The sequence below is a fragment of the Megascapheus bottae genome, chromosome 7, assembly GCF_031878675.1.
Source record: "Megascapheus bottae isolate mThoBot1 chromosome 7, mThoBot2.hap1, whole genome shotgun sequence".
In the NCBI taxonomy this organism is placed as follows: domain Eukaryota; kingdom Metazoa; phylum Chordata; class Mammalia; order Rodentia; family Geomyidae; genus Megascapheus; species Megascapheus bottae.
The window spans coordinates 33,557,799-33,578,641 of record NC_143515.1 but is presented as its reverse complement, the minus strand read 5'-3'; the positions used below and the strand labels follow the sequence as shown (position 1 = coordinate 33,578,641).

Below are 20,843 nucleotides of genomic sequence, written 5' to 3'. Positions count from 1 at the left end.
TATTTTAAAGCTCTAAATTAGAGCTATGCAAACATATATTATATGTTTAATTTGTTGATCACTTTTTCTTGGGAGTTAACATATTGCAGTTTTTTTTTAAATGACAACTCCGGAATAGGGTATGTTCTAGCTGCTTTACGTAAAAAACACATTTAACAAGGTACTCATTTTTTTTATTTTTTAATAAGGTATTCATTTTTCCAGCTTACATATTTTTATGTTACATAGCTTAACAGCTATGATTTATACATTAATTGCCAATGTTTTAAATGGTAACGATGGATTGGCTTAAAATCAAATTTTAAAATGTTGCAAACAAAATAATTGTAGCTTGAATGTCATTTATATCAATGGTGGAATATATCTGAAATTGCTATTGCTTGGCTCTATCATTGGTACTCTCCCTCTCCTTTTTTTATTTTAAGATTTTATTAGCACTGACTTTTTTTTATTGTGATGTATAGAGGGGTTACAGTTGCATTGGCCACATAGTAGGTGCATTACTTCTTACACACTGATACCCCTTCTCAAGTTTTTTCCCAATTTTCCTCCCCCCACCCCATCCCAATCATCTTGTTTTCCCTTTCCTATTTCAAATAATCAAACTTACATACATATACCAGGTAACAAAGTCAGATGTAACAATATGAGATTAACCAAAGGGCAACAAAAGAGAAGAGAAATAACATAGTACATAAAAAACAACAATCACACAAGATAAAGCTCTTGTTTCCATATCCTAGAGTTCCTTTCATTTAGTCTCATCTTATTTGACCTTATGTATCTAGGTTTCATGATATTGTAATCCTCTGCTAGGAGAGTCCTAGATGTGTACTAATTATTACAAATGAGGGAAACCATTGAGCCTATGTTCCTTTGGGTCTAGCTTACTTCACTTAATATGATTCTTTCCAAGTCTTTCCATTTCCTTACAAATGGGATGATGTCATTCTTTTTGATGGGAGCATAGGATTCCATTGTATATAAGTACCACATCTTTCTGATCCAATCATCTACTGAGGGGAATCTAGGTTGGTTCCATATCTTTGCTATGGAACCAAATGTCATGTTTAACAAGCAAGTATTCAAGAAGGGAATCTCTATATACAATCACTGGCACATAGATTTTAGAACATAATTAAATTAAGCTGAGGGTTTGTATGTCATAGATACATATTAATCTACATAATAAAACATGTCTATAGAGTATATGTCCAAAAATGCGGAACGCTTCATGAATTTGTGTGTCATCCTTACACAGGCGCCATGTTAATCTCCTCTGTATCGTCCCAATATTAGTATATGTGCTGCCAAAACAAGCACTCCCTCTCCTTTTTTAAGAAGATATAAAGCAGTTTATTCAGGTTCTTCCACTTCCAAAAAAAGATATTAGTCCTGCCCAAAATCAGTTTACTCCTAAAGGATATACTGTTCTATACTTAACAAATACAGGCAACTGATGCAATCAGGAGGAGAGGCCACAAAAACACAACCTTGAACTCACTGATAATATTTAGCAAGAGGCTTAACTACTAAAAATTGTCCTTAGGAAGAATTAATTATGTACACATGAGACAAACGTTCTTTCAGATAAGAACTTATAACATATGCCCTTCTTCTAAGGCAATGATCTTTTTTAAGAGTCTCAGAGTTATCAATGATCCTAAAAAGAGAGATAGAAGAATAATGGATTTCTGACTTCCATTCTAAGTATTATGAAATCTTTATTTTCATTAGGCCAAGAGCAGCACAAAGCTATATTTCTGAACCACTTTTATTTTGGCTCACTGGAGAATTACTTTTACTAAATTAAACATCAGTGATACCATACGCTTTAACTAAAGCAGAAGACAAGAAACAATTCATCACATATTGTTGCATTTAGTATATGGAAATGAAATGACACTTATGGCCTTCATTGTCAAGACACATGGGAAAAACAGTGCTTTGGTCTTAAAAACTCACAATCAAAAATAACTTAAAGTAACTGCTGTTTCATTTCCCAATATCACAATAACCAAAACAAAAAGTAATTGAGCATGTCTCTCTTTTTTTGTTGTTTGCACTCTCTGCTAGACAGCCTAGAGCCAAACTTACAAGTTCCAGATAAAAATCCTCTGACTGCTCCCTCCTTCTCATCCCCACTCCACCGCTCCCATCCCCTCCTCCTCCGCCTCCTCCTCTTCCTCTTTCTTCTTCTTGCCAGTACTGGGGTAGAAGCCAGTGATTTACATTCATGCTTAGCATTTTCGCGTGTTCTACAATTTGAGCCATATCTCCACTTCCAATTTTTTGCAGGAAGATTAAGAATTGCTCCGATTTAATGTGTGAGAAGTAATGCACCTACGATCTGGCGAATGTAACTGTAACCCCTCTATACTTTACCACAATAAAAAAAAAAAAAAAAAGAATTGCTCCAATTTGTACTGCCCTGGCTGGCTTCAAACCTCAAAATTTGAAGGCATAAGATTCAGTTGCTGATCAATATCATTACACTTTAAATGTAATGCTGGCGTCCCTTATTTACTAAGAATCTGTTTCCATATGAAGTAGCTCTGTTTTAATAGCATCACAGAAGTGGCTCTATGGCTCAAAGTGATAGAGTGCTGGCCTTGAGCTAAGGAGCTCAGAGACAGCCCCTAGGCCCAGAGTTCAAGCCCCATGACTGACCCAAAAAAAAAGGTCACTTTAGCCAGGCAATCATGGCTTACACCTGTAATCCTAGCTATTCAAAAAGCTGAGATCTGAAGACTGAAGTGAGAAGCAAGCCCCAGCAGGAAAAACCATGAGGCTCTTATCTCCAATTACCCATCAAAAAAGCAAGAAGTTGGGCCGGGAGTTTGGCCTAGTGGTAGCATGCTTGCCTAGCATGCATGAAGACCGGGGTTCAATTCCTTGGTACCACATACATAGAAAAAAGCCAGAAATGGTGCTGAGGCTCAAGTGGTAGAGTGATAGTCTTGAGAAAGTCCAAGGACAGTGCTCAGGCCCCGAGCTCAAGCCCAGGACTGGCAAAAAAAAAAAAAAAGCAAGAAGTGAAGCTATGGCTTAAGTGGTAGAGCACCAATCTTAAGCAAAACAGCTAAGGGACAGCTCCAAGGCACAGAAATCAAGCCCCAAGACAAGCACACACACACACACACACACACACACACACACACACACACACACACACAAATCTAAATCTAAATCTAAATCCAACTTCTTCCCATACTTTATTAGTACCACCTTACTATATACCATATACATTTCTTGCTTCTCATTACTGCTACCCTGTTTCCTTTATCATTCTGTCCCCACACAGCAGCCAGAATGGTCCTTATTTAACCTAAGTACCAGTATGTCAAAGTCTCTTCCTTAACATATATAACCTAGATCTTAGCTAACCCTTATTCTTCTGGAATTATGTTTCTTTTATTTTAGCCAGTCCTGGGGCTTGAACTTGGGGCTGGACACTATCCTAGCCTCCTTGTGCTCAAGTCTAGCAATCTACTTGTGCCAGCTACACTTTTGGCTTTTTCTGAGCAGTTTATTGGACATAAAGAATCTCATGGACTTAAACCAGATCCTCAGACTCAGCCATCTGAGTGACTAGGATTACAGATGTAAGCCAACAGTGCATGGCTACCTTGCTATGGTCTTTATAAAGGGTATTAAAAAACAAAAAACAAACAGCCTTATGGTTTCTTGCTTCTCTTTATTAAAACTTTTGTCAGAATGGCAACGGTCTAATTGAAAGCAACAACTCTGACATTATGATCTGTAATTATGAAACAGCATTACCTCAGATATATATTTATTTAATCTGAGAGTGTCCCACTAGAACATAAATCTTATACTGATGACTTGTCTATATACTTCCCTATAGGATGCCAGGGAATAAATTTATTCATAAATAAAGCCACTAAAAGTGATACAGCGATATAATATGGGAAGCTATGCAAAAATGTTTATAGCATACTAACTAAAAAAAATACTTACACATAAGGAAATATACACAAATAAGCATTATCATATGGTAATTAACGTGATCTATTGTTTAAAACTCAACAGGCAGAGATAATGGCTTTCCTCTCAGTGAATGCCAAAGGCATAATACCATGACCTGAAAGACATCATAAATCTGTTTCCTATCTCCTCCTCCATTATCATTCACCCACTGTGTATTCCTACAGCTACTGATGACTACTATAGCCTTTAGATATGGGCAAACAGAAAAAAAAATAGAATAAGAACTGCTAAACTAACTCGGAAACAAAATTTGAAATGTCCAAATGGCAAATTCAAGAGTAAAAGATAGATGATGCTTATGTAAATCTGGTTTCTAGATTGATGTTTTATCTCCCTCTTTTGTCTTTTACTACTCTTTCCACAGTTTAGGCAGTGGCCCATTTTATAGATGAGAAAATGCTTCCACTTTCTTGAATGATTGTTTATTTATAAAAGAATTGATTAAAAGCCAGGCACAGTGGCTCAAACCTGTAACCCTAGCTACTCAGGAGGCTGAGATCTGAGGATCAAGGTTCAAAGCCAGCCAGGGCACAAAAGGACCTGAGACTCTTATCTCCAATTAACCTCTAGAAAACGGGAAGTGAGGCTTGGCTCAAGGTAGGGTGATAGCCTTGAGGTGACGAGCTCAAGGATAGCGCCAGACTAAGTTCAAGTTCCAAGACCCACAGAAATAAATAAATAAATAAATAATTGATTAAAGAGGGCCATAAACCAGTAAGGAGAGAGTGTCATGCACCAAGGACTGTGGCAAACAGATTTTTATAAAACTGAGTTAACAAGGAAGGGAAAGTATAGCGGGGCAGAGGCCAAAAAATAAACTGATACAGCAAAAGGTACAGATGTAGAATACAGCAGAGCCAAATCCTTGTTCTTTATTATCAAATGACATTAAATATAACAGGTAACAGGAAAATTAATCCTCTAGTTTGCTTCCTTTTTTACAATTTAAGTAAAAACAAAGGATCAGGGAACTGTTCCTACACAGAAACTGCAGCTTTGTAATAACAAAATATGTAAGACAAAAGTCCAAAAGGAAATGTACCAAAACAGTAGCACTTTGTATAAGGATTGGAAGCATTTTTTTACTCTAGTTTCCAAAATTCTTGCAATATTGACATAGTGTTTCAACAAAGATGAATAGATAAGATTCTACCATTAATATATTTTACATTAATCTGAAGAGTAAACAGCACGACACAAAGTAGTTCCTTAAGATAAGAGACAAGAATCAGTCCTTCCAACTGGAAACATGACTCAAGTAGTATAGCCTAAATCAGACCCTAAAGTAAAGTTCAAGTAAGCATCAAGCCAGTGAAAAGACAAAGAATGGGACAAAGTATTTACAAAATAATATCTGAGAAGAGACCTAGAAGATACTCAGAAAAGGAAACAACACCTTCAACTCAAAAACAAAAGGACAACTGACCAAAAAAAAAAAAAAAAAAAAATAGGCAAAGGATCTGAACATTCAGGAAGATAAACAACCAATAACCACAAGAGAAGAATGGTAATTAAGAAAACACAACTCAAAACTACAAGATCTTGGCCAATGGCAGATGCTTGTAATCTCAACACTCCTGGAGGCAGGCAGAACATGAGTTTAGGCCAGCTGAGGCTAAAGAATAAGACCTTACCACAAAAAAAAAAAACAATTCTACCATTAGAATTGTTAAATTGTGCTTTGTCAGTAGGAAATATGAAATATAAGATACAGCAATTAAAAAGATGACATGAGGGCCTCATATGGTGGCAAACACCTGTAATCTCAGCAGAGGGGCTAAACTAAGCAGGATCTTGTGTTTGAGACCAGTCTCTCAAAATTTTAAAAAATGTTCAAATATGAGATAAAAGCTAGAGATATTGATTAGCAATAGAATGCTTGCCTAGTATGATGGGTTAGATTTCCAGCATCAAAAAAATTAAGTTCATCCTCTCTAGGATTCAACTTTATACTCCGTAGAACAGCTAAAATAACAAAGATTATAAGAACTGTAGCCAAAGATATGGAGAAACTGAAACTCTTCATATATTGCCTATGGGAAGGTGAAGTGGTATAGACTCTAGAAAAAAGTCTGGTAGGTCCAAAGAACAGTAAACATGAATCTAGAAATTGCACTCCTAGGTATACACTGAAGAAAAATGAAACTATTCCACAACAAAAAAGGTTTGTTTTAACGTTTTTAGCATGTTAGTTTGTTCTTTTAGTATTTTTTTATTTAGTATTTCAGTTTGTTTCAGCATTGTTCTTAACAACCCTAACACAGAAACACTATACAAATGCATCAGCTAAAACATAAAGAAATTATGCCATATGTATATCTACACAATGGAATAGTATTCAGTAAAGAAAAAGATAAAAAGAATAATTTTTAAGTACTGATATATATTACTAGATGAACAGTGAAAACATTATACTAACTTACAAAAGTATATGGTATGATTCCATTTACATCAAATGTCCATAGGTCTAGATTAGGCAAATTCATAAAGAAAAGATGAGAAAACAGTACAGTGATTTTTAAAGGGTTTCTTTTAGGAATGATGAAAATTACCTAAAATTAGACTGTGGTAATTGTTGCACAACTCTCTGAATATACTAAAAGTTTTAGTATATTCACATGTTAAGTGGGTAGATTCCAAAATATATGAATATAAACCTATTGTTTAAATGGCAAAGTACTTCACTTTTAAAGTTTAAAAAAGGGCCAGGAGTTTGGCCTAGAAGTAGAGCGCTTGACTAGCATGCACAAAGACCTGGGTTCAATTACTCAGTACCACATACATAGAAAAAAAAAGAGCTGGAAATGGTGCTGTGGCTCAAGTGGTAGAGCTCTAGCCTTGAAAAAGCCCCAGGACAGTGCTCAGGCTCTGAGTTCAAGCCCCAGGACTGGCAAAAACAAAAACAAAAAAAAGTTAAAAAAAAATTATACACTACCATCAAGTAGGTTTCATCCCACAGATGCAAGGCTAGTTTAACATGGGCAATTCAATTAATGTAATACATCATATCAATAGAGCTAAGGTTAAGAATCATATGATAATTTCTCTGGATGCTGAAAAGGCATTTGACAAAATACAACATCAATTCATGTTGAAAGCACTAGAAAAAATGGGCGTAGGAGGGAGATTCTTTAAAATAATTTATATGACAAACCTATAGCTAGTATAATACTAAATGGAGGGCCTCAAGTTTGGCCTAGTGGTAGAGTACTTGCCTAGCATGCGCAAAGACACAGGTTCGATTACTCAGTACCACATACATAGAAAAAGTGGTGCTGAGGCTCAAGTGGTAGAGCTCTAGCCTTGAAAAAGCCCAAGAACAGTGCTCAAGCCCTGAGCTCAAGCCCAGGACTGGCAAAAAGGAAAAAAAAAAAAAAAAAAAAAACCTAAATGGAGAAAGACTAGAACCATTTACCTTAAAATCAGGAACTAGACAAGGATGCCCACTCTCGCCACTTCTCTTCAATATAGTGAACCCTGAGCCAGAGCAATAAGGCAAGAGAAAAACATCAAAGGGATCCACATAGGGAAAGAAGAAATCAAACTATCCCTATTCACAGATGACATGATCCTATACCTGAACCAATAAACTCCACTCCCAAACTCCTGGAACTAATAAACCACTTTAGCAAAGTGGCAGCATACAAAATCAACCTGCAAAAGTCATTAGCCTTTCTGTACACCAACAATACACAAACAGGAGAAATCAAGAAAATGATCCCATTTGCAATAGCCCCCAAAAGAACAAAGTATTTAGGAATTAACTTAACCAAAGATCTAAAGGAATTATTCAATGAAAACTATAAAAGCCTAAGGAAAGAAATTAAAGAGGATACCAGGAAATAAAAAGACATCCCATGCTCATAGGTAGTGAGAACCAATATAGTAAAAATGGCCATACTGCCAAAATCAATATACAAGTTCATTGCAATCCCCATCAAAATCCCAAAGACATTCTTTACTGAAATAGACGATGTAATCCAAAGGTTCATATGAAATAAGAAAAGACCTAGAATAGCCAAAACAATTCTGGGCAAAAGAGCAATGCAGGTGGTATTATAATACCAGACTTCAAACTCTACTATAGAGCCATCACAAGAAAAACAGCATGGTATTGGCACAAAAATAGACCAGCTTAATGGAAGAGAACAGAAGGTCCAGAAACAAAACCACATACCTATAATCAATTTATTTTTGACAAAGGAGCCAGAGATATACAGTGGAACGAACACAGCCTATCCAATTATTGGTGCTGGCAAAACTGGGCAGCCACATGCAGAAAACTAAAAATTGATCCCAGCCTATCGCCATGCACAAGCATTAACTCAAAATGGATTTAAGACCTCAATATCAGACCTGAAACCTTGAAAGTGCTACATGATAGAATAGGAGAGATACTGGAACTCATAGGCACAGGCAAAAACTTCCTGAGCAGCGTCCCAGGGTCACAACAAATGGGAGAGACTCAACAAGTGGGACTACCTAAAAATAAAATACAGATAAAAGCACAGCTACTAAAGTAGAAAGACAGCCAACCAACTGAGAAAATATATTTGCCAATAATACATCAGACAAATGCTTAACATCCAGTATCTACAGGGAACTCAAGAAACTAATCCACTCCTCAAGAAACTAAACCATTCACTAAATGGGCAAGGGAACTAAAGAGAGACATCCAACGAACAGGTTAAAATGACAAAAAAAAAAAAAACAGGAGAAAATGCTCATTATCAATGGTCATGCAAATAAAAAATGGAAATGCAAATAAAAACAACCCTAAGATACCACCTTATCCTAATTAGAATGGCTAACATTCTGAACTCAGACAACAACAAATGCTGGTGGGGCTGTGGAGAAAGAGGAACCCTACTGCATTGCTGGTGGGATTGTAAACTAGTTCAGACACTCTGGAAGGCAGTTCGGAGATTTCTTAAAGAACTGAAAATAGACCCTCCCTATGATCCCGCCATACCACTCCTGGGCATCTATCCTGAACATCATAACCCAGGATATGATAAGGATACCTGCCCAGCTATGTTCATCTCTGCACTATTTACAATAGCCATGCAATGGAAATAACCCAGATGCCCTACTGCAGATGAATGGATGCAAAAAATGTGAGACATACACACACACACACACACACACACACACACACACACACACACACAATGGACTTCTACATAGCCAACAGACAAGATAAAATAATGGCATTCAATGGGAAGTGGAAGAAATTAAAGCAAATCATGTTGAGTGAGATAAGTCAAGACCAAAGGAACAAAAAGCACATGGTATCCTTAATATGCGGCTATTAGATTCAAACAGTACAAGAGCGATGATTCAATATTTGTGTACCCAAAGTTATGGACATGGTCTTGGAGACATAAACATAACTACACAGACATAAAAATATATCATGGGATATACACGCTATAGACAGAGTTGTTATATTATATAGACTGATATGTATCTATGACATACAAATCCTCAGGTTAATTTTAATTATGTTCTAAAATCTATGTCCCAGTGATTATATATGGAAAATCCCTTCTTGAATACTTGTTAAACATGACATTTGAAATATGATATAAAAATCAATGTTAATAAAAAATGTTTTAAAAATTCTTAATTGGTAATTAGACAGAATGTTAATTGCTATTATACAGAAAGAAAAGTGAGAAAATAACTTCTGAGTAAATATTACAAAATTAAAATACAGATGGGATTTGACATATTTAAACATATTTAAACAGCACTCAGAACTTCTAGGCCAGCCTGAAGCCACATAGGAAGTAAAAATTTGTCTCAAAGAAAAAAAAAGCCAGAAGCAAGTAGCTCATGCCTATAATCCAGCTACTTAGGAGGCAGAGATGTGAAATCCTGATTTGAAGCCAGCACAGATAGACAAATCTGAGCACTTCTATCTACAATTAACAACTCAAAACTCTGAAGTAGAGATATGGTTCAAGTAATATACAATGCTAGGAAGGAGGAAGAAAGGATGGAAAAAAAAGAAGGGAAGGAGGGAAAGAGGGAAAGAGTGAGGGAGGGAGGAAGGAAGGAGAGAGGGAGGGAAAGGAAAAATTGAAAATATAGTTATTGTTAATGAGTTATTTGCAATCAAAACTTATTTTTACTACAAAGCAGTAATCTATACTGCTTTACAAACAGGACAAACACAAACATACCATGAATTTTTCTACACAAGTAGAACTTACTAAAATGGAAGACAAGCAAGAAGCTCAGAAAGTAGACCATTTGCGTACCATGGGCAAGACCCTGAGTTCAAACCCAGAAGAAAAGGGAAAAGGAAGTCAAAGAGAAAGATAAAGGAAACAAAAGAGAAAAAGATGGACTTGCAGCTAACAAAATAATTTTTAATAAAGATAAGGAAAAGATAGCTGCTTTCTCAAAAGCATCTATTAAGCAATCTCTATAAGTATGAAAATAAGTCTTTCAGAATTACAGTGAAAAAAGAGGCATTCCTTTATGATATATGAGAATCTATTACCATTTGCATTATGTATGGTTCAATACTACAATAGAAATAATGGCTCATGCCCATAAGCATAGCTACTCAGAAGGCAAAGATCAGAGAATCAAGGTTGGAGGCCAGCCTGGGCAAAGAAGTTCAGGAGACTCTATCTAAAATTTAAGCCAGGCTAGGTGTATGGAGCAAGTAGTAGAGCACGAAGTAGGCATGGCTCAAGTAGTACAGGAGTAGTATATGAAAAGTGAGTAAGCTTCAGGTCTGAATTCAAACTTCTAGTACCAGAGAAAAAAAAGAATAGTTCCTGAATAAAAAAAGGCAAGTTGGGAGACAGTGAGAGAACAGAAGGCACTGTATTAAAGGAAATATACTCATTCCCTGACTCATGTAATTGTAAACCCTCTGTATACCACCTTGGTAATAACTAATTTTTTTTAAGTCAAGCTACCATGACTCCTCACATAAAATAAAAGAGTAAGACTAGAAGAATAATTTGGTATTATAGCAAGAAAAGAAAGCAAGCAATGATACGAAAATAATAGTTGACAATGAAGAGTTCGGTTAGGTAACAGCCAAATAGATTTTTTTTTTAAGAGTTGGAGTTTGAGGGATAGATACCTAATCTTATATTTACATCTTAACTTACTATTAATCTCTGCTCTTTAGTTTCTCTTTTAAAAATCTATCTCAGTATATAATCTGGTGCCATTAAAAAAATCTGGTACAATAAAAATACTATCTGGAAAGATAAATAGGAAAGACATACTCTGAAGAGAGGTAGAGGTGAAAAGGTAGAGTTGTGGGAGATTATGGAAGAAAAGTAATTAAGTGATGGTCATGGAAAAACAGGAGATAATGACAATGGAGGGGCATGCAGAGGTAAGCCTGGGCTCTAGACATCAAGTCTTTGCATGCTGTTGTCTCTGGAAAGGATAAGGAAAAAAAATGAGATCATTCCCCATGACTATGGGCAGGGAAGCTAAAAACAAAGACAATAAGTACTACTTGTATCATGAGATATTTATGTGACCAAACTTGTTGATTCTGAGCTAAGATTCAGTTACCTCCCAAAGAAAAGATATCATAAATCAAAATCCTCTAGTAAAGATACAGGGAGTGAGAAAAATAAACTAAAGCTGGCAGTGATTCTTCTAACAGAGAGGGGGTGAGGGGGTTGGGGAATGGCCTTCTTAGGACAAAAGATCCCTTAAACTGGGCACATGCCTGTAATCCTAGCTACTGGGAAGGTTGAGATCTGGAGGACTGAAGCTGAAACCCAGCAAGGGCAGTAAAGTCCCTGAGACTGTCTCCAACAAGAACCTGGGGGAGGGGGGGAGGGAAAAAAGCAAGTGTGGCTAGGCACCAGTGGCTCACACCTAAAATCTTAGTTGCTCTGGAGGCTTAGATCTGAAGATCATGGTTCAAAGCCAAACCAGGCAGAAAAGTCCCTGCAAGACTCTTATCTCCAATCAACTACTAAAATCAGAAATGGTGATGGGGTTCAGAGTGGCAGGGTAGTAGCATTGAGCAAAAGAGCTCAGCAACAACACCCAGGCCCCGAGTTAAAGTCCCCCAAAACCAACATTTAAAAAAAAAATTTTTTATTAAGCAAGTTTGTTGGTGTAGCTGAAGTGAGAGAGCAAACAAGTCTAAACGCTAGGACAGACTAAAAAATGAAACAAAACACTACCTTATGTCATTCATCTACACTAAATCCTATGTTCCAACAGAAAAGAACTTAGTGATAATAATGATAAAGGTTTGAGGGAAAATACCAGAAGATTTCAGTCAAAACTCTAGAAAAACCATGGACTGCCTATGTGATTTACATGATAGAGCTATAGCAAATACGCAGCCCTGAATTCAAACCTTAGTCTCACACACACACACACACACACACACACACCAGCAAGATACAATAAAATTAAAGGTCAAAATTCAGTTGGTACACATTTAAAAAGAAGCCTGGTTCCGTGGCTCACACCTGTAATTCTAGCTACTCAGGAGACTGAGATCTGAGGATCAAGGTTCAAATCCAGCCCAGGCACAAAAGGACCTGAGATTCTTATCTCCAATTAACCTCTAGAAAATGGGAAGTGGGGCTTGGCTCTAGGGTAGGGTGGCAGCCTTGAGATGAAGAGCTCTGGGACAACACCCAGGCCCAGAAGTGGGACCTTGAACTGAAGAGTTCAGGGAGAGCGCCCAGGCTGAGTTCAAGCCCCATGACCCACAAATTAATTAATTAATTAATTAATTACAGGGTCGGGAGTTTGGCCTAGTAATAGAGTGCTTGCCTAGCATGCAAGAAGAGCAGGGTTCGATTCCTCAGTACTACACATATAGAAAAAGCAGGAAGTGGCACTGTGGCTCAAGTGGTAGGTCTTTAGCCTTGAGAAGCCCAAAGACAGTGCTCAGGCCCTGTGAGTTCAAGCCAGGACTGCTTGGCAAAAAAAAAAACAAAATAAAGGGCCAGGAGTTTAGCCTAGTGACCAATAAATAAATAAATAAATAACAGAGCAGAGAGTTTGGCCTAGTAATGGGAGTGCTTGCCTAGCATGCAGGAATACCCGGGTTCAATTCCTTGGTACCACATACATAGAAAAAGCTGGAATTGGTGCTATAGCTCTAGTGATAGGGCTCTAGCCTTGAGAAAAAAATTCAGGGCTCGGGCCCTGAGCTCAAGCCCAGGACTGGCAAAAAATAAAATAAATTACAGTAAAGTAAGTAGATAACATTAAATTAAAGTCATTTCTCATATGAAACAAGAATATGAGAAACTTTCCTAAAAACTCTAATAATGCCAACTGCTCCAATGAGAGCTTAGGTAGATTACCAAGGCAGCTCAGCAAACTTCTTAACAGAACACTACAACCTCAGTTACTCTACTAACAGTTGATTTTGTGAAAACCAAGTATTAGTAGCCACTAATAATGTACTTGGGAGAACATTAGTAACAAACCCTTATTATAGCTCTAGTCTATGATATAATAATCACTGACCTTGGGCAGGGCTTTGGCCTAGTGGTAGCGTGCTTGCCTAGCATGCACTAAGACCCGGGTTCGATTCCTCAGTATCACGTACATAGAAAAAAGCTCAAAGTGGTGCTGTGGAGGAATAGCTCAAGTTGTAAAGTAAAAAAGCCAACAGGCAGTGCCAAGACCCTGAGTTCAAACCCCAATAATGGGAAAAGAGAGGAATATGATGGTCATAACACAATGAAAAAAAGCAGCAAGTGTATAGAAGGACTAATCCAAAAAGGGGGGCTAAAAGTCACTTTAAACAGAGTATGGGTATATAGTTCAGTGGTACAGCCCTCGCTTAGCATGCCCCCCAGTTCCCATCCTGCAGATGGGAGGCACAGGAAAAGTTCGACTACTAAGGATAGTTATTCCCAGGGGTGGCACTAAGAAAACAACTAACCACTTGCCCCAAAAGAAGGAAGCTGTGCAGAAGCTGTGGAATATCCTCCAGCCTGTTCCTTCCCTCACTCTTTTTTGACTCAGCTAACTCTCCCTCTAAAAAAGTTTGCAGTAAGTAGTTTAGTCTTTGTGAAACCAGAGCAATGGCCCAAAACTATACAAGGAAAGTAAGATAATTTTCCATGTACTGACTACATGGAAATCAGAATGTACTAAAGAAGAGGGTGGAATAGGCACCAGGAAAACCAAAAGAAAAGAAAAGTGGCTCAAAAAAAAAAAAAAGAAAAAGAAAAGTGGCTCAAAACTAGGCCTGCTGAGTAAGTATAACAGGAAGTACAGTACATGAAACCTTCAACTGAGGCAGAATAACAGCTGTCGATGTGTAGGATGGAGATGCAGCTAAGCGGTAGGGTGCTGGCTAATATACTGCAAGACATCAGGTTGAATCTGCAGCACTGGGGGGGAAGGAAAGAAAAGAAAGAGAAAAAAGGGGGTGGGAACAGAGATGATTGGATCTAGAATGCCTGCGTAGGAATCTTGAAGCCCCCTTTACTCTGACCATGGACAAGTCACTTCACTTCTCTATAACTCATCTGTAAAATAAGAGGACTGCAATGATAGTTCCAACCTAATAGATCTGCTGTATTTGTAAATCCTGTAACACAGTGTCGTGCTGAATATGTATGTGTGTGACATATACATAAGAAATGCTATGTAAGCAAATTGAGGGAGGACGGAGTTCATTTGTACATCTCCATATAAAATAGGTGTACATTGAAAGCAATAGTAACTAGGGAGTGTGAGGAGGGAAAGCTGTACTCGGCGACGAGAATACAATGGGGTTGCACCTTGAGGAGGGGTCGATCTCCTGACGGGGTTCTGGAGCACCAGTTCATAGGAACGAGGCACTGGCGGAAGGAAACTTCCTTTCAGGCCCTAAGATTTTCAAGGACTCGTTCTCGAGAAGTAGTTAAGTGTCTGGAGGCAAGAGTTGAATTTCGAGCCCCAGACCGGGGAGTGAAATTCTGTTCTGTCAGAACAGCAGGACTTGGGGCCACAGCAGAACGGGTTTTGAATCGGACAGAGAAGGCGGATGTCCCCAGGGGCAAGATCTGCCACCATCTGCCTCCCAGGCTCTGGGCTAGCCTCGGCGGGAGAACGAGGCAGCCTCCCCGAAGGAGGCAGCGGGAGTCTCCTAAGTGACCAGGGGGGTGAAGCGCGGGCGGTGAGGCGAGGACCCCAACGTCAGGCTGCGCAGAGACCCGCCCCGGGCAGGATGCGGGTCGCCAGCGGGTCTCTCTCCTCAGGGAGTGGCCGGCGCCGGCCGGGCGGGGGCCGCCACACACTGAGGTCCAAAGCAGTCCGCCCGGTCCCCTCCGTGCCCGCCCGTCCAGGGCCCGGGTACCCCGGGTACCTGAGCGTGGGCCCGATGCAGGCCGTGTCGGTGCTCTCGATCTCTCGCAGGATTCGTTCGTGCTCTGCCGCGGTCTCCAGGCTCTCCGCCTCCGCCATCTTACTCCGCTCCATAGGATGGGGGCGCCCGGCAGCGCGTCCCCTCCCTCAGTCAGGATCACCTTTCGCACCCTCACACTCCTCTCACTCAGGGCTCCACAGCCGCCCAAGCCTCCAGCAACCCGCAGGATGACCCCTCCCTCGAGCTTGGCACGCCCCCTTGCGTCATCACGCTCGCGACGCCCTGAGCAAGGTTCGCTGGGATTTGTAGTTCCCTGCACGCTGCTAGTTAGGTTCCGTTCATTTATTCATTGAATCCATAAATACCTGTTGAAAGCGCACAATAAATCAGGAGCGCTTAATGACACCGTTGTATACAGAGATGATCAAGTCAGTCAATAGCATTAGACCTGCAAATCCTTGATGACCGCCTTTATTGAGAAGGAATGGACACGCAATTAAAAAAAAAAAAAAGGATTAACTAGATGACAGAGATCTTACAGTGTATTGAAGCAGGCGGGAAAGCTCAAGAATTCCGAAGTATGTATAAGGTAGAATGTGGCTGAAACACAGCTTACAGGTTTGAGTCCAGAGATCAGGGCTAGTTGTGAATGGTTCATTGATACAGGGCTTGTTTGGAAGGTTAAAAGATGTGACTACGAGTTACACCCAGACAGCAAGCAAGAATTTAATTTGCACTACCATGTAAACAAGTAATGATTAAAAAATGAGACTGGAGAAAACGTGAGCTATAGGCAAATAAGTTTATACTTTATCCTCATGATTCTACTGATCCAACTACCAACAAGATCAGAAGTTCCTAGAAATTTACATTTTTTTACTACAAAAGTCTGACATCTGGAGGTTCTGGTCCAGTTATCTGTATATCATAATATCCACCAGAATACAATTTAAAAATAAAAATTGTTGGTAAGTGGATTACATTTTTACTAACGCCATAAATGGAAAGCCATTAGAGATTTTTTTAAGAAGTGGAGAGTAACTCGATCAGCACTTCAGAGATTAAGGAAATTTTAAGCACACAAGATGTGCGGAGAGAATTTGGAGATAGACATTGTAGGAGATAGTCAAGCCTGAACCAGTGAAGTAGACTTGAGAATGAACAAGAATGGACAGGTAAGAATAAAAGAGGAATTGTCAGGATTTTACTGGATACCAGGAAGGAGGAAATTGGCATTACTTTAAGGTTCGGAATAAAAGTGACTGAAAGAATAGTGTTGTCATCAACTAAAACAGATCTGTGAGAACAAGACTAAATAACTTATGTTGCAGCCATAATATGTATTATTATGCAATCTTTAAAAGAAAGAAAAGATCATATATAAAACTGTCTTTAAATTACACTGGTGAGTAGGGAAAAAGTATGAAACAATATATAGCTTGTGTTTCCATTTCTTAAGAATAAATATCCAAAGAGAGGAAGAAGGTGGAAAGCAATCATAAATTTCAATGTATATCCTACAAAATTATAAAAATTGAGAGAAGAGGGGAAGTTGGGAGGGATGGTGGAAAATGACAAAAGGAGTGACAGTGTATTCATAAACTGTTGAGTGGAAACTCCTTGGTAGAACTACTTAAAGATAATTTTTCTTCTACTCCTGGGGCTTGAACTCAGAGCCTGAGCATTTTCCTTGGGCTTTCTCAAGGTTAACACTCTACCACTTGAGCCATAGCACCACTTTCAGCTTTTTCTGTGTATGTGGTACTGAGGAATTGAACCTGGGTCTTCGTGCATGCTAGATAAGCACTCTACTACTAGGACAAACTCTGGCCCCTTAAAGATAATTTTAATATAATAATAAAATAAATTTAAAAGAGTAAATATTTGAGCTAGGAGCAGGTGGCTCATGTCTGTAATCCTAGTTAATCAGGAGGCTGAGATCTGAGGATGGAAGTTCAAAGCCAGCCTGGGCAAAAAAAAAAATCAATAAGACTCTTATCACCAGTTAATCATGAAAATGCCAAGAGTGACAGAGTGCCAGCCTTGGGCAAAAACACCCTAAGGGACAGCACTCAGGCTATGAATTTGAGGCTCAGTACTGGCAAATAAAATGAAATAAAATTAAAGAATAAATACTCACTTTGTTATCTGATATATTGGATTTGTTTGTATTTGGTTATTTGAAATTGGATAGGGAAGGGGGGAAAACCAAGAAGGGGGGAGGAGCGGGTAATGGGGACCAAGACATGTGAAAGGGTATCAATATATGTGAATTAATGCACCTTCTATCTGGCAAATATCATGTAACCCTTTTATTAATTACAATAAAAAATATATTAAAAAAAGAATAAATACTCAACTGGATTTAGTGGCATATTCCTTTAATCTCAGCACTCAGAATACTTAGGAAGGAGGAAGGAGAGACTAAGGCTAGTCTAGGCTACATGGCTACCCTTGTCTCAAAAAATAAATTTTAAAAAATAATAACAATGTACATATATTCTAATATATGTACGTAAAATGTACAGATATAGAGTATTTCTTAAAGGCTGTTAACCACAGTGGCAGTTAGAAGAAGGACTGAAAGGGAAAGGCCTGCAGTAGGAGGAAACTAAGTTTATTACCCTGGGTCATGTCTTGCTTGCTTAATAAAGATAGTAGATATTAACTAAGAATCCATTTTAAATAAACAAGCTAAGAGTAAAGAGAAAGAATAACAGGTCCTGGTTTGCAGAAATAAAGCAAGTTGCTAAACCTGTATGTTTCTAAGTAAACCCTAGGTGTCCTCAATTTATTCCATTACTCATACTAAAACAATTTCAGATGGATGTGGGAGGGGAAAGGACAGTATAGAGCCTGCCTCTAAAAGTCTCGTGAAACATATGGCAATGGACACTTCAGGCACCCATTTTATCATCTCATTCAACAAGAAGCTTCCAACCCATCACAGGAAGCTGACTGGTGCACGTACCAGACATGCACATCTGTTACTGTCAGCAGTGTTTTTAGATCGGGGTTTTGTTTGTGGCTTTTTTTCTCCTGCTGTTTTTGTTTGTATTTTTTTTAACTACCGAGGACACAAGAGACTCAACTCTTACTAACAAGTGTGTATGCGTCCAGAGGGATTGGCACAGAAAAAAAAAAAAATCCAGTGGATTTGAACTGCCAAAAGTTAATGACTTTGCCGGGCGTGGTGGCTCACACCTGTAATCCTAGCTACTCAGGAGGCTGAGATCTGAGGATCAAGGTTCAAAGCCAGCCTGTGCACAAAAGGACCTGAGATTCTTATCTCCAATTAACCTCTACAAAACAGGAAGTGGGCTTGGCTCAAGGGTACGGCAGTAGCCTTGAGCTGAAGAGCTCAGGGACAGCACCCAGGCAGAGTTCAAGCCCCATAACCACAAAAAAAAAAAAAAAAAAAAAAAGTTAATGACTTCCAAATACAACAAGTGTCAGGTAAGTGTGGAGTGACTATGAAAACACTAGACTAAGAAGCAGAGTCCCAGCCAGTCCCAGGTAGCTCAGGCCTGTAATTCTAGCTACTTTGGAGGCTGTGATCTGAGGATTTCATTTTGTAGCTAGACTAGGCAGGAAAGTCTGAGAGACTCTTCCCTCTAAACACCAAAAAGCTGGAGGTAGAGCTATGGCTCAAGTTATAGAATTCCAGCCTTTAGTGAAAAAGCTAAGGCACAGTGCCCAAGCAACACACACACACACATCCCTTTGATCCAGTCCCAGCATTAGGAGCTAACAATTGTCTGCATCCAATGCAAGACCTTTTATCTCTACTGAATTTCTAACCCAAACAGTTACATGTGTGTCTCCAGTGGTACAGGGCTTACCTAACGGGTCTAGACCTTGGGTTTGATACCCAACAATGCAAAAATAATTAAGTAAGTAAGTTATAGTTTCCATTTTTTTCTGATACAGTTGACTTTAGATCAGTGGATTCATTAGAATAAAGGACATGGTCTTTGCCCTGTATTTATGACACTCCACAGTCTCCAAGGTAGCTTTCCAGGCACAATAAACAAGGGTGCAGTTCACAACTGCCAACTGTATTTGATCCTTTTAACAAACATTCCTTGACAATTGATACTTTGTATCTTATTTTCAACAGGGGAAAGCTAAGATTTTAGGTAGTGTCCTACATCTGATAGCTAGTAAATAATGCAACTGATATTCAAACAAGTCCACCTGATTCCAAGGCTCATTTCCTGATCAATTGTCTAGTCTGTCCCAGCCACATCCTCTACAGTGTGGAGTTTATTGTGCCAGCTTAAACAAACCATCCTGCCTCTCTGCATCTGGTTCCACATGAGTAAGATTGTGTTTCCCCCTTCCATATCACCTTGGTGACCTATTCACAGAACTTCCCTCTTCCAACCACTCACTTAGAAAAACTGATTTTCTCTTATGAATCCACAGATGACTACATCAGCAACCTCTCCACACCCCTCAGTTGCTAGATTGTTGGTCCAAAAGCCTGGTTTTGCCACTCTCCCCATTTGAAGTCTAGGGCATCAGATACACTATAATTATAATACTCATGTTCCTCAAAAACTCTGTCACTTGAGTAATGAGTAATAGTGATGCATGCCCATATAATCTGAGGCTGAGGCAATGGGCTGGTAAGTTTAAAGCCAGTCAGCGTGACTATCTCTCTCAAAAAGTATAAGAGGGCAGGTTCAGGTGGCTCATGCCTATAATCCTAGCTACTCAGGAGACTGAGATCTGAGAATTGCTGTTAGAAGCCAGCCTAGGCAGGAAAGTTGGTGTTAAGCATGCCTGGGGAAAAATGACCCCTTCCCTATTGTTCTTCCTGGCTCCTTCCATAGAAACCCACCCCCCAACCACGCACACTATTCCTAGCGCAGGTAACTGGCACAAGTGGGGGGGGGCAATGACAGGTCCCCAGGCTCTGAGGTCTTCCTGCAGCCACAGCTCCTCTGGCTTCTTCTTATATATCAGGTCCCATCATTAGTCCCGCCCCCAGGTTTGCCCTTGGCCCTCTCGACGCTTTTCCCTTGTCTCTTGCCCCTTTCCCTCCTTTCCTTCCCCTGCATCCCTTGCACTCCGTGCACGTTTCCATCTTGTGCAGCAGGCAGTATGCACTCCCCCCAAAAAACTCTTTTCTGCCTGAACCATGGTGGTCTCCTTTCAGGGGAACCTTACAGTCCACAAGACTCTTATCTCCAATAAATTACTCAGAAAAAAAGACAGAACTAGTGCTATGGCTCAAGTGCTAGAGTGCTAGCCTTGAGCACAAAGAGGCTCAGGAACAATGCCCAGGTCCAGAGTCCAAGCCTGCCCCCCCCCAAAAAAAAGGAAAAGTGAAAAATAAATGTTGCCACATGGTTGTTTTGATCCTCACCCACCCAATTCTCTGCCATCATCCTGTGAGTCTTCAACATCAACCTCAACAAGAATAATCCACTCAACACACTACTGCCCCACCAACTTGTTCATATCTTACCTTTACTACTTCATAAATACCTCAGCACTATAG

General features: G+C 39.3%; 1 protein-coding gene and 1 non-coding gene across 2 annotated transcripts in view; both read right to left on the bottom strand.

The window, feature by feature from the left end:
* Exoc6b (exocyst complex component 6B) overlaps positions 1-15,561 on the bottom strand; it is a 457,316-nt gene extending 441,755 nt beyond the window's left edge. Inside the window, exon 1 of the mRNA XM_090336705.1 lies at positions 15,335-15,561. Coding sequence (XP_090192831.1) covers positions 15,335-15,447 — 113 coding nt within the window. The 5' untranslated portion in view covers positions 15,448-15,561. The remainder of the gene's footprint in view (positions 1-15,334) is intronic.
* On the bottom strand, positions 1,217-1,323 carry LOC150060590 (U6 spliceosomal RNA). Its single transcript, XR_016536351.1, has one exon. It is a non-coding gene; the product is annotated as a U6 spliceosomal RNA (small nuclear RNA).
* Positions 15,562-20,843: the final 5,282 nt, after the last annotated feature.